General features: G+C 43.4%; 1 protein-coding gene across 1 annotated transcript in view; it reads left to right on the top strand.

The window, feature by feature from the left end:
- The window catches only part of LRRC7 (leucine rich repeat containing 7), a 2,053,453-nt gene that overhangs the window by 1,803,584 nt on the left and 236,922 nt on the right, over positions 1-12,947 (top strand). Inside the window, exon 25 of the mRNA XM_078668793.1 lies at positions 9,091-9,360. Coding sequence (XP_078524919.1) covers positions 9,091-9,360 — 270 coding nt within the window. The remainder of the gene's footprint in view (positions 1-9,090; positions 9,361-12,947) is intronic.

The raw sequence follows: 12,947 nt of genomic DNA, 5'->3' as shown, positions 1-12,947 counted from the left end.
TTGCTAAGTACCAGAGAGCCTGGGGCTTTTCTCCAGGCCAGATGTTGCAACACAGCTGGGTTGGAGAAAGATCGAAAATGACCGGTCAAACTGACATTGCGCCATTACAAGTGTCCAACACTCCTCCTTAAAGCGTGGCACTTGAAAGGATGGCCCCACCCTTAACTCGGCTGGCAGTAATGAAAAATAAAATTATAATAAAATGGTTTCATTATCATTTTATTTTTCATTGGGGCGACGCTCCTTCCCCATTGCCGAGGAACCGCCCCTGCTGTGTGACTGAAATGTATTCTGCCTCTGCCAGTTCTTTCAGACCAGAGGGAACTGGTTCCCGTTTTGTTTTATTTGGCACATCTTTATACCTTTCCAAGATGTCTATGTAACCTATTCATTTTATGACTTGAAAAATATTTTTACTGGCTCTCATACACTTCGATAAACAGAATTAATATCTTTCAATATTGAATTTGCGTAGGACATCCCCCTAAATAGTCTGGTGAAGGCACTAGACATAAAATTAGTGATGTGGTTGTTAGGAGGGAGCTCGCTGCACATTTCCTGGTGCTGTGTGTTTAAAAGGAAGGCTCAGCTCCGTGCTACTTGCACTTCTTCCCTCCCATGACAAATACTTCACCGGATGCAAGAAGTGCCTGAGCGACTCTTTTCTACCAAAAAAGGAAGAATGAGCGAGGAACAATCTTATATTTTAACTTAGATTGTCATCGATAAGGTCTCATGGTGCAATGACAACCAACGGCAATCAACACAAAATATGCCTCATACCTCTACATGCAGAATATGATAGTACAGACCAACAGATAACAATTATCCACATTGAAATGCGCATTAGGCACTGCACTGCCTTCCAGTTCTGCTGCCAACATAGGCTGAAAAATAGGCAGCCAGACGGAGAGACTGCACAGTGCCTGATGTCGCCGCCAGCTGAGCCTATGACTACTCACAGTCCTGGTCAGTTATCTGTCTGTCAGCATCTGGCCATGGGGGCAAAACTAAGAGACCAGGCTGCAGCAGTGGTCTCTTTAATGGTCTGATGTGGAGAATGACTAATTGAAGGTGATAATGGCTGTTGTAAGTTCAACTGCAGTTGCCCTTCATCATTTCAGGCCTAATGTCCACCTGAAGCACAGAAAAATTGTAATGAAGGCTGGGCGATGTGGAAGTCAGAAAGGGAATAGACAAGCAGCTAATTGTGATGCTTTTCTCTTCTGCGTACGTACTGCAGGTGGTGTACTGCATCAGTCTGAAGTAACTAACTCACATAGGCTCCTCCTTCAGCCCACTCTGAACACCACACAATCCCACTTGGCCCCACTGGCTGACACTTTATAGGCTGGTGCCTGGAACTCTGATGACTCGCCTCGGAGCCACATCCATTGTGCCCCAGGGCAAAGTTATCCATTCCAGGTAAAAATGGACACGCCCACCACACTGATGTAAATGCACTGGCTTGTGCCTAAAGGGTGAATGTTTAGTCATCCAGCACATGCTCAAAACAACCCCCTGCCCTCACCTTACAAAAAACAAGATTGTTACCTAATAAATGCCGAAGCACCCAGCCATTAGCTGCTAGGTGTGTACCTACTCCACATCCGGCCTCCAGCTTCAGTGGTAGGGCGCGGCTCGATGCGCTCATTAGCACCACCACATCTTGTAATGGATTCCTTCCCCTTCTCCCTTAAGTGGCAGGAGCACACAGCACCTGGAGACAAACGGCATGGGTGAGTGTAGAGGGGATGTGAAGTTGCTGTAGACAAGTAATATATTTAATTATGAAAGTGGAGGTAGCCCCTGATGGGCACAGGAACAGGTGGCAGGACAGCTGTTTTATTTATATATTATTCACAGCGAAAAAGTGAATGAGTTTTATTTATGGCTGCTCCATTAAACCTCATCTCTCCAGTGGCATAACAAGGGTGCCTGTGGTCCTAGTGTAAGTATAGAAAGTGTCCCCTGAGAGCAAGTAAGGCTGATAATTACAGCAATAATTAAGGTGCAGTGAGCTCCTCAGTTCACTGAGACCCCGTGTAACTGCACCTACTGCACCATTGGTAGCTATGCCCCATGCTTCTACCATCATAATTTTCTTGTTCAAATGGATGCTCAATGCAGAGTGTGAGAAATTGGGTTACTGGTTGAGGGGGGTGAAACCCTACTCAAGCAGCAACCACAATCCTTGTCAGGGTGAGGCACAAGCAAACCCCAAATGAACCTGTGCTCAGCCCTCAGGTAGCTTGGCACGGAGGCAAAGTTTAAAGTATTTATGCTGCACTTAAAACACTAATAAAGCAAACACACAACACAAGAAAAATCTCACACTAACTTAGAAAAACAGAGCAAAATTTAAATAATGAATCAAGATCAAAGCAACAAAAATTCAGTCAGTGGAACCACACACTGCATCAAAAAGCCCAAAGCGACACCCGCAACGAACTGATTGTGCAAGACGCGGAGAAAGTCACAGGGGCATATTACCAACCAATAGAGATAATTTTTGTCTCTAACTTATTTAGAGACAAAAATTATCGCCGCAAATCGGCTATTTTTATCGCAGATAAACCTTGCTATTAGCAAGGTTTATCGCAAATGCGATAAAAAACGGCTGCAATGCATGAATATCGCTGAAAAGTCAGCGATATTCATGCATTATCGAGCAAATGCTCTTAGCCATGTTATCCACCTCCCATTGGATAACATGGCTAAGAACTGCTCCTGGGCAAGTGTTAGCTTTTGGAGATATTCGCGCTTAGCGCGAATATCTCCAAAAGTTGGTAATAGGAGATAGCGATGTTAGCGACTGTTTTCAGTCGCTAACATCTTGGCACGCCCACTTTGCATGTCATTAGTGATAAATATCACTGACATGCAAAGCGGGGCCCAAGATGGTCCCTATCTCCTATTAGCTGTCGCTAACTGGTGTTAGCGACAGCTTGGTAATAGGGAGATAATTTTATCTCCGCTTTCTTGGCTTTTAAAGCCAAAAAAGCGGAGATAAAGCCCCTTGATAATATGCCCCACAATTTCAGGCCGATGGTAACTGGGGCAAGGGCTGGATATAGGGACTAGGGGGCATATTACCAACAACTAGCGATAATTTTTGTCTCTAACTTATTTAGAGACAAAAATTATCGCCGCACATCGGCGATTTTTATCGCAGATAAACCTTGCTATTAGCAAGGTTTATCGCAAATGCGATAAAAAACGGCCGCAATGCATGAATATCGCTGAAAAGTCAGCGATATTCATGCATTATCGAGCAAATGCTCTCAGCCATGTTATCCACCTCCCATTGGATAACATGGCTAAGAACTGCTCAGGGCAGGTGTTAGCTTTTGGAGATATTCGCGCTTAGCGCGAATATCTCCAAAAGTTGGTAATAGGAGATAGCGATGTTAGCGACTGTTTCCAGTCGCTAACATCTTGGCACGCCCACTTTGCATGTCATTAGTGATAAATATCACTGACATGCAAAGCGGGGCCCAAGATGGTCGCTATCTCCTATTAGCTGTCACTAACTGGTGTTAGCGACAGCTTGGTAATAGGTAGATAATTTTATCTCCGCTGTCTTGGCTTTTAAAGCCAAAAAAGCGGAGATAAACCCCCTTGATAATATGCCCCAATGTTCTTCCGCTGAAAATGTATCTTCTCAGTCCATCGCACAGTCCTTTTTTCACGGTGGAGGGAGCCACGAAGAGCAGGGAAGCGTTGTGCACTGTCATTGATGTAGCGAGAAGAGCAAGCTTAGCATCCCAGACCATAGTCGCTGTAGCGTGAAGATACTATTGGCATCACAAGCGGGCAGCTGGAGCTTCACAGTGGTGTTCCACGCAAGCATTTGATGCTGTAACCCGAAGCTTCGGGTTGACAGGAAGTTCGAGTGTTGGACCTGACAGTCTTAGAGTGGTCTTTTCCCCACTGCTAACCAGTGTTAAAGTGCTTGTGCTCTCTCCGCAAACCTGGTAATATTGGCTCATCCTCAATTGTCATATTTAATTTGCTAATAAGTCCCTAGTAAAGTGCACTACTTGTTCTCTGGGCCAGAAATTAAATGCTACTAGTGTGACTGCAGCACTCATTATGCCACCCACTTAAGTAGCACTCTAACCATGGCTCGTACCTGCCATTGCAGAGCCTATGTTCGCAGTTTACACTGCTATTTCCACATGGCAAAAAAAAACTCTTGTCTGGTACAAACCTTCCCTTCTTTGTACGTATAAGTCACACCTAAAGTAGGTCCTAGACAACCCACAGGGCAGGGTGCAATGTATTTAAAAGGAAGAACATGTACTTTTAGGTTTCATATGTCCTGGAAATTAAAAACCGTCACATTAATTTTCACTTCTGTGAGGCCTATCCTTCCCATAAGGTAACATTGGGATTATCCTATTTTTTAAGTGTAATTCTAAAATGCCAAGAGATAGACTTTTCAAGTTTGGCGTCTCTGGAATCACTATTTAAAATCTAGACTTATGGTGAAGTCAGATATTAAATTGCAATTCTAAAAATGCCACATTTAGAAAGTTGTATCAAACAAGGAGGGTAGCCTGAACCTGTTTTGTTTTTGATTGGCGTCTTTTTGATTAACGCTAGCTCAACCTATTTGTTTTCATTTGAACTAGTACTTTATTAATAACTTTCCTTAAAGTATTCTTTTGTTTTTTGTTATATACTCTGATCCAGAATGAGACAGTCAAGTCAATATACAAAGCGTTCATATGTACATTTTTGTTTCAAATAACATTAAACAACAATGTGCTTTACATAAATGAGAAAAAAGTCATAAATAAACAAACATCCAATATATTATTGATCTTTTGCTACCTTTAGAAACAACATCTAGATATTAATTTATAGACAATCTAAAGATATTATGTGCATCAATATTTCAATGAAGAAACAATGGAGAGACACAGGGAACAAGCTGATGTCTAATACATGGAGCTTTTCTTCTGTATATAGACTAAATATACGGCCCTGCCAGAACCTGGCCTCTTGGACCTAACTCCCCTTGTTGTTTACATTTAGAAAGTTGGCATTTTCTTACTTTAGCCATTTGATGCCTGCTGCCTGTCTCTGATACACCTCTTGGGAGGGTGACAGCTGTGCTTGATGTATTCCCCCGAGACAGCCACTCACATTGGGAGCTTAGGTGTGACTCGATGGGCCAACCTGGGAGGATGAGAGGGAGGAGCTGGAACCAGCCTCACTTACACCTGATTAGGCTGTGCTCTGGCCCTATACAAAGGGCTGCATTCCCTTGTAGTGAGTCTGGAGCCAAAACCGGAAGGGAGAACCTCCGTGCTTCAAAGATCTGCCTTTGAAGTCTCGTCCACTTCAAAGGCACAACTAGATATAAGTCCTGGACCTCTGACACCACCACTTCAGTACATTTCTGGACCTGAGAGAGTGCCTGGAAGGACTGATGTGCAGCTGGAGGGCTGCCACTCTGCTGGACTGCTGCTTTGCTGGACTCCTGCCTTGCTGTGCTGTCATGCTGCTTGCTGTTACTCTGCCTGGGTGAGAAGGATTGAACTTGCATCACTTGAACCCAAAGTGACTCCAAGGGCTAGCTGGCAGGCCTCCTGATCTGAAGTCTCAGTGACAGAAAAGACGTCCAACCTACCTGCTTCTGCCCCAGTCCTGGACCCTTGGAAGTGGGCCTAAGGTGCTTGCTCCAGCAAAACCCTTGCATCCTCTTTCAAGCCTGCGCATCACTGTTGTTGCATTGATCTGAATCGGCACAAAAGCCCTGTTACGTGGATCAGAACTGGTGCATCGGTTCTGTTGCATGAATCAGAACTAGTGCATTGATCCTGTTGCGTGGACAAGAACCGGCACACCGCCTCTGCTGTGTGGATCGGTCCAGGCAATCGCCTTTAGAACCACCACTGCTCGACACTGTCGGCGACATCCTCAACAACAACAACAAATCTCTGCATCACAGTTCTTCTGTCATCGGAGCCAACGCATCGCCGCTGCTGCGTGGATCGGGACCAGCGCATGGAAGTCACTGCGCGGACCAACAGAGACGCACTGCTTCGGCTGCACCCCGCATGTTTGATGTTGATGCAGCTATGATCAAGGTATTTTTGTTTAGCGGGCCTAACATGGGTCCCTGTATCATACACACGCTCCATCGCGGTCAGCCTGAACTTTTGACTTTGTCCCAGTCCGGGGCAACCAGATGTCCCAAGTAAGCGCTTTAAACAGTTTATTCTTTAAAAATTCATATCTCAAGTTCTATTTATTGGAATTTTGCTGTTATGATCTTGTTTTATTTATTGAATTTAGTTCTATTTTCTAACTTAGTGTGCAATCTTTGTGTGATGTTTAAACAGTTTTTCTGTTAGAACTGTTGCATAAATACTGTATACATTGCCACTATGTTAAGCCTGACTGGTCTGTGCCAAACTACTAGAGAGTGAGCACAGGTTAATTTAGCGGTTGTCTGCTTCTCACCCTGGCCTGGATTGTGGTTGCTGCTTGACTAGGACTCATACTCCAGTCAACATACAACCCAATTTCTAACAGCAAGCAAGAAGGTTTTTTCACCAACTGACCCGTTTGCAGTCACAAAGAAGCCAAAAACTTCAGTGCACCTCACACGGGCCACATTAGGAGTCCAAGAACTGAGGGGCACAACTTGGGGTTCAGGGGCATACTCCAGCTGGATTTGGGTGCTGGTTCAGGTGGTTTGTAGCCTTTTATGTCCTATGGGCTCTGGTCCAATCCCTCTGACTCAGGCAGGAGGACAGCAGTGTAGCAGGCCAGCAATCCAGCAAGGCAGCAGTTCAGCAGAGTGGCAGTCCTTTCAGTAGCCCTCCTGGCAGAATCTCCACAGGTCCAGAAGTGTACTGAAGAGTTGATGTCTGAGGTCCAATATTTATAGAATTTGCTTCCATTGCAGTGGGGGGAGATTCTAAAGGTTTCCCTTTGAAGTACACAGGTTTGCTGCCTCCCCAGCCGTGGATCCAAACTAACTAGAGGGGGCATGCAGCCCTTTGTTTGGAGGCAGGACATTGCTTATTCATGTGTTGATTGGGCTGTGCCCAGGTCCGCCCTCCTATCCACCAGTGATGGCCCACCCAGGCACTGTATTGTGTGTGGCTGTCTAGGAGATATGCACATAGCCCAACTGTCAGCTGCACCCAGTCATTTAACCCAGAGACTGACTGCAGGCACAAAATGGCTAAGGCAGGAAAATTACAATTTTCTAAAAGTTTCATTTTCAAAATTGTAATTTAAAATATGAGAGTATTTTTATTACAATTCAAAGACACCTAACATGAACTGTTTACTTGTTCCCAGTTGAAAGTTACAGCTTATTAAAAGTAATAAGGTAATTCCAGTGTTATCCTATGGGAGAGGTAAGCTTTGAAGAAGTGAGAAACGAATTTAAGATTGTTTCGCTACCAGGACATATAAAACTTAAAAGTACATGCCCAACTTTTTAAATACATTGAACCCTGTCCTCTGTGTTATCAGGGCCTACCTTAGTGGTGACTTACATGTATTACAAAGGGAGGTTTTGGCCTGGCAAACAGTTTATTTTGCCACGTCATAATGGAAACTAAAAATTTCATACACAGGCTGCATTGTCAGGCCTGAGAAATTTTTTACAGGGCTATTTAAGTGGGTGGCACAATCAGTGATGTAGGCCCACTAGTAGCATTTAATTTACAGGTCCTGGGTACACATAGTACCAGTTTACCTGGGTCTTAAAAGTAAATTAAATATGCCAATTGGATGCAAACCAATTTTACCATGTTTAGAGGCGAGGGCACAAGCACTTTAGCACTGGTTAGCAGTGGTAAAGTATGCAGAATCCTAAGGCCAGCAAAACCGTTTTAAGCAAAAATAGAAAGAGTGGGGGCAAATGTTTGGGGATGGCCCAGCAGAAAGGGTCAAATCCTACATAGGGCCATCAGCAAGAGCCAATGGGGTCATGTATAGCATAAAACTGTATGTGAATAAGCATCAACAAGAGAAAGTTTTCCACCTCTGGCTTTCCATCTGACACCATAGACAACACAGATTGCCAGTTATGGTGTCTTGGAACCACTGTGTTTTTACTCCTCACCTTGATAGTTACCCATGAACAGTTATATATTTCACTCAACCCCTTGATTGCCCCCTTGGCTGGAAGACCAGAAACTACCCAAATCAAATTCAAGCTTTTTAAGTGCCACCTACCTTACAGCATTTAGCTGCATTTTCTGCACTTGAGACAACATAGATATTTGCCTACTGGACTGCAACCACACTAAAAACATTTTCAGGTTTTCGCAATAATTTTGCAGCACCACAAAGTGGAAATTTAAGACTGCTGCCTTACTTCTCTGTATGAAGTGCATACTTTGCTGCTTACCTACTGTCAGTGGCACAAAGTAGAGTCTGATGCTCAGCTACACGTATGTGCATGTAATATCCACTTTTTAAAACATGTTTCCCTGTCACCCTGTGGGGGGTAACTGAATGGTGACCTATATGGTGAGAAACAGTGGTGCAGCCAGTGGTGCAGTGGAGGCATGAGTGGTCACTGTACCCAGGTATGACTGTCTTTTACTACCCTGCGATGGATAAGGGGGGTAGGGGATGCTTGCATTAACATCTAGGGTTACTTTGCTATGCTTCTGGAAATGAACTAAATTAACAATTACGATTTATGCCCAAACGAGAATGGCAACCTTCTGGCAATATAATGGTTACAAAATGATCACATTTTGACATGGATTTGTATCTTTAAGTTTCACCATCATTCGTATTCAAGGTTCAAAATATATTCATAACCTTTTAAAATGAAAACATAGTAAACCCTTCTTATTAGAGTCAGCTTTGATTTCCTTTTTCACCAAGTATTAAAACAGTAAAAAGTGTCAAATGTTATGAAAAATATTCTGACTAGATATTTTTATCATTTATCTTCAATAATGACATGGTTCCAATGTGCAGTCTGTGAGGCAAGCCCTCACTATGCGAGCCTTAGCTGTCGATTCAAGGGCACACCTCTGACACTTAACCCCAGAGGTCTGCTTTGAGGTGACTGTGTAAGTTGTAATTGCTTCTTTTCAGCTTCCTGAATCTTTGCCTAACGGGTTGCGTTACCCACAGGCAGGTAGCCACATCCAGACGCTGATGGGGTCGCAGAGCCTGCAGCACCGGTCGCGCGAGCAGCAGCACTACGACGGGGGCATGAATAAAGTCACCATACAGCAGTACCAGACGCCGCTGCCCATCCAGATACCCTCCTCCCAAAACATCGCCACGCCGCGGGGGCCGCCGCCGGGACGGTGCTTGATCCAGACGAAAGGACAGAGGAGCATGGATGGGTACCAGGACCAGGTATGGAGAATCTGCAGGAATGAACATGTGAATCAAGGGTGACTATTAATAAATATCAATCAGTCAGGATTTGTGTAGCGCGGCGGCTTCGCCCGTGAGGGTTTCGAGGCGCTGTAGAAACGTATGTCCCAATGTAATTATTCAAATGAACACACTGGGCCTGATCACATAAATTGTACCAGTGTTTGGGCCTTATATAAATTGTACCAGTGTCTGGCTATTTTTGCACTTGTTCCGGGCAACTTGTGCACGTCCTTGGCAAGCGCCTGGATACCCTTTGGGTGATGAGTCAAGCTCTACAAATCCAATTAACATAACATAACATTTTGCATTAGTGCTGTGCAGTTTTCCCATGGTTCAAGGTAATTTTACACTAGCACTTAGCATTTTTTGTTATTGATTATGGGTAATTTTGCACTTTGTGTAATTTTGCAATTGCATTAGTGCAGATGTTAGATCAAAAATTGAAGAAAAACTACCTGGCCACCAGTGCAGACTGGCTGACTACAATGCATAATTGCCCACAACTGACACCAGCAGAGGCATTGTGGTGGTCTGGCCCATGTTGTTCATGCTGGGTACTGAAGGAGAAATCGCTGCAGTACAAAATGGCCATGAGATACTTAAGCATGGCTGCTGAAAAAGCTGTGATGGTAAATGCACAGCTTAGAGAGTGACTATTTGGTCTCCATGTTTCATTACCTCCCCCAAGAGACTCGAAAGTCCCAAGCATGGCGTAGCATTTTGTGAATCCTGTTAACATCTTCCAGTTGACTAGCGAGGAATGCAATAAAACGACAGAAGCCTCACTGTTTGCTCCTGTGTTGAGTTTTAAGTGTCTAATAAGAGTGGTGGTAATTTAAAATAAGCATTGGCAAAGCTAATAGGTTTAGCGTTGGCTGCCTGCCTTTATGCTTTAGCAATTCTTCTTTTGTTATATCATGGTTTTTGTAAAACTTTATTGCTGGGGAAGCAGCTTTGTACTTGTCAATGTAAAAGAAAAAACGCACATTGGCGACAGGCAAAAAAAAATGTTTTGCTCTTAAAATCCCAGCAGGACAATACAATAGCACTGGCACCGAAGGGAACTACTTTGTGTATGGATGTGCTCCATGCTGGATTGTGTGGAAGAAAAACGTGAATGAAACAGAAACAGACTAAAGGAAAAAGTCTGGCTGAAACCTCCTATAAAGTATAAGGTTATATGCATAAATTCAGTAAAATCAAAAGGTTTTGGCTAACACCTGGCCTAAAAAGCCAATTGGACCGGCATTAGCTGCCAGCCTCTTGCCTTTGAAATGCTTTATGACACAGATGGATGTATTTGAACATGGATCGATGGATGGATGAATTGTTTAAATGGCACAGCTTAAATTCGAATATACAAGTTGTGTCTATATAAGCATGCCAAGCACAAGCAATAGAAAGTTATAAAAGCAGGATATACAGACCGAATTGCTTCATGAGTATTTTCATAGTCCTCCCTTAAAATACATACCAGTATGGCCTACAGGACAGCAGTTATAAATGCACTTCACTGTGTGCATACTGAAAATAGGATATCTTTATAAATAACTGTGTCAAAGGGACACACTCCAGTATGCTGTGAAAAAGCAGCAGTCAAAAAAAAAGGCTACTCCAAAATTTGCATCAGCCTCGCAGGAGACAGTAACAGATGAAACTGGAACGTGCCCTGCGCTCACATTAAAAACAACATGAAGAGCTGGTAGAAAGCATTCTGATATAATGCCAGGCTCTAAACACAAAGGCAAGACTAAAGTAATGATAAAGAAAAAACACTGGCAGTGAAGAGAACTAACTCATGTGTGGATGTGCTTCATGTGAAAGAGCAAAATGCAGCCACTTAAAGTAAAGTTAGCCAGTGGCTAAAGTAGGCTGTCCCACTGCCCCATGTTGAAGTGGGTGGAAGGTAAATGTGACGACACAGCAGACCAATTGATAAAAAGAGCTGGCAGGAAGCTCTTTTAAGTGAGTATGTTACACATATAATTGGAGAGCAGGAGTATAAAAAGAGGGAGAGAAAGTGAGAAAGTGAAGGGAGAAAGAGAAGAAGATAAAGATGAAGAAAGAAAGCAATAAGAGAGAGGATAAAGGGAGATTAGAGAGGGACGGATGAGAAACATACTGGAGAGAAGGAGATGGAGAAAGAGGTGAAAGAACAGAAGAAGAGAGAGGATGAGAGAAAATAAGAGAGAGACACTAACCCTCCCGGATGAGTTGTGCATTATACAAATACTCATAACATAACAATGGGTAGATGAAAAGAGAATGTAGGAGAGAGAGAGAAGAGAGAAAGATGAAGAAGAGCAGAAAAAAAGAGTGACTGGTGAGAGATCAAATAGAGAGGGTTAACAGAGAGAGAGGAATAGCAGAGAGAGAGACTGAGTAGAAGGAAGAAGAGACTGAAGAGGAAACACATGGCGCTGGATTGGACATGTTAGCCTGGACTACTCTTGGTTTGAGGCTGGGCCTTGTTATTTGTGAGTGATAGCCATTCACTGTTCTGTAGCTGGGGCAAGGGAGTGACATTATGACTGTGTGTTGTTTATTTTTTAATATGGTACAGACCTTATTTTACGCAAGGTGGGTGTGTCAGTATCATCCCAAACAGTAATTATTACAGAGTGAACACCAGGATGTTTGTATAGCATGGAGGCTTAGACATATAGCTCTTTACTTTTAGGCAACATGATAAGTAGCACTGTGGGAAGAAGGATAGAGCCTGGCTTCATCAGCCATCATCAGAGACCATCTCGAAGAGCATGCACAGGGGTCCCTGGCACTGAGCCCTGGTCCTTTTGTGGATCTAAGTGCCCATGAGCCCTATGCTGACTATGAGTTCAGGTTAGCTATTGTGCTTGTTGTAGATTTTTACACGAAACCGGACTTGCATATAAACATAACCAACCACACAGAGGTCTTTTCAATTATCTTATAACATAATTTCACTGTAATGTTAGACTGATGGTAGACTATGTTCATGCCTGCTGAGCATTTCTCTGGAGATGGGAAGTGGGGTCGAATCTTTAAGCCCTCCTCAGGTCTTTGTTTATCATTTCTTTATCTACCTTCTACACAGCTCCAGTTCACTCACTAAGGTAACCCTTTTCCGTTTTTATTCTAACTCAAAGTATGTCATACATGGCCTTCAGATCTTTCTGAACTTCCAGAATCAGCCTCTGTTTTTTCTATGTTGCATTTCCTCAGAAATGCATTGGCCACCTCTCTTGTCTACCATTAGGCCAAGGGAGCACAGGGCAGTTTCTTTTTTAGCAAGTCATCATTGAATGTACCTCCTTTTCTATCACTATCAATAGAATGTTGCAAATCTGTTTTGTTTCATGCTTTTATGATATTGCAACCCCACTAGATGAGTAGGAAGGTGCCCTCCTCCTGTCTACATTCCACACAGTGATCATCTGGCGTTAAACCCAATTTATGGAGCCTGATATTTTTTTATTATACCTAGACTCCTAGTCTGTATAGCCACCTGTCTTGAGGGTATCAATGTCGACTCCCAGTCCCAGTTAATTGTGTTTATACAGTTTTACCCACAGGCACACTTT

The sequence above is a fragment of the Lissotriton helveticus genome, chromosome 1_2, assembly GCF_964261635.1.
Source record: "Lissotriton helveticus chromosome 1_2, aLisHel1.1, whole genome shotgun sequence".
Lineage (NCBI taxonomy): Eukaryota > Metazoa > Chordata > Amphibia > Caudata > Salamandridae > Lissotriton > Lissotriton helveticus.
Note: the sequence above shows the minus strand (reverse complement) of the source record. Positions and strands in the feature narration are given on the sequence as shown.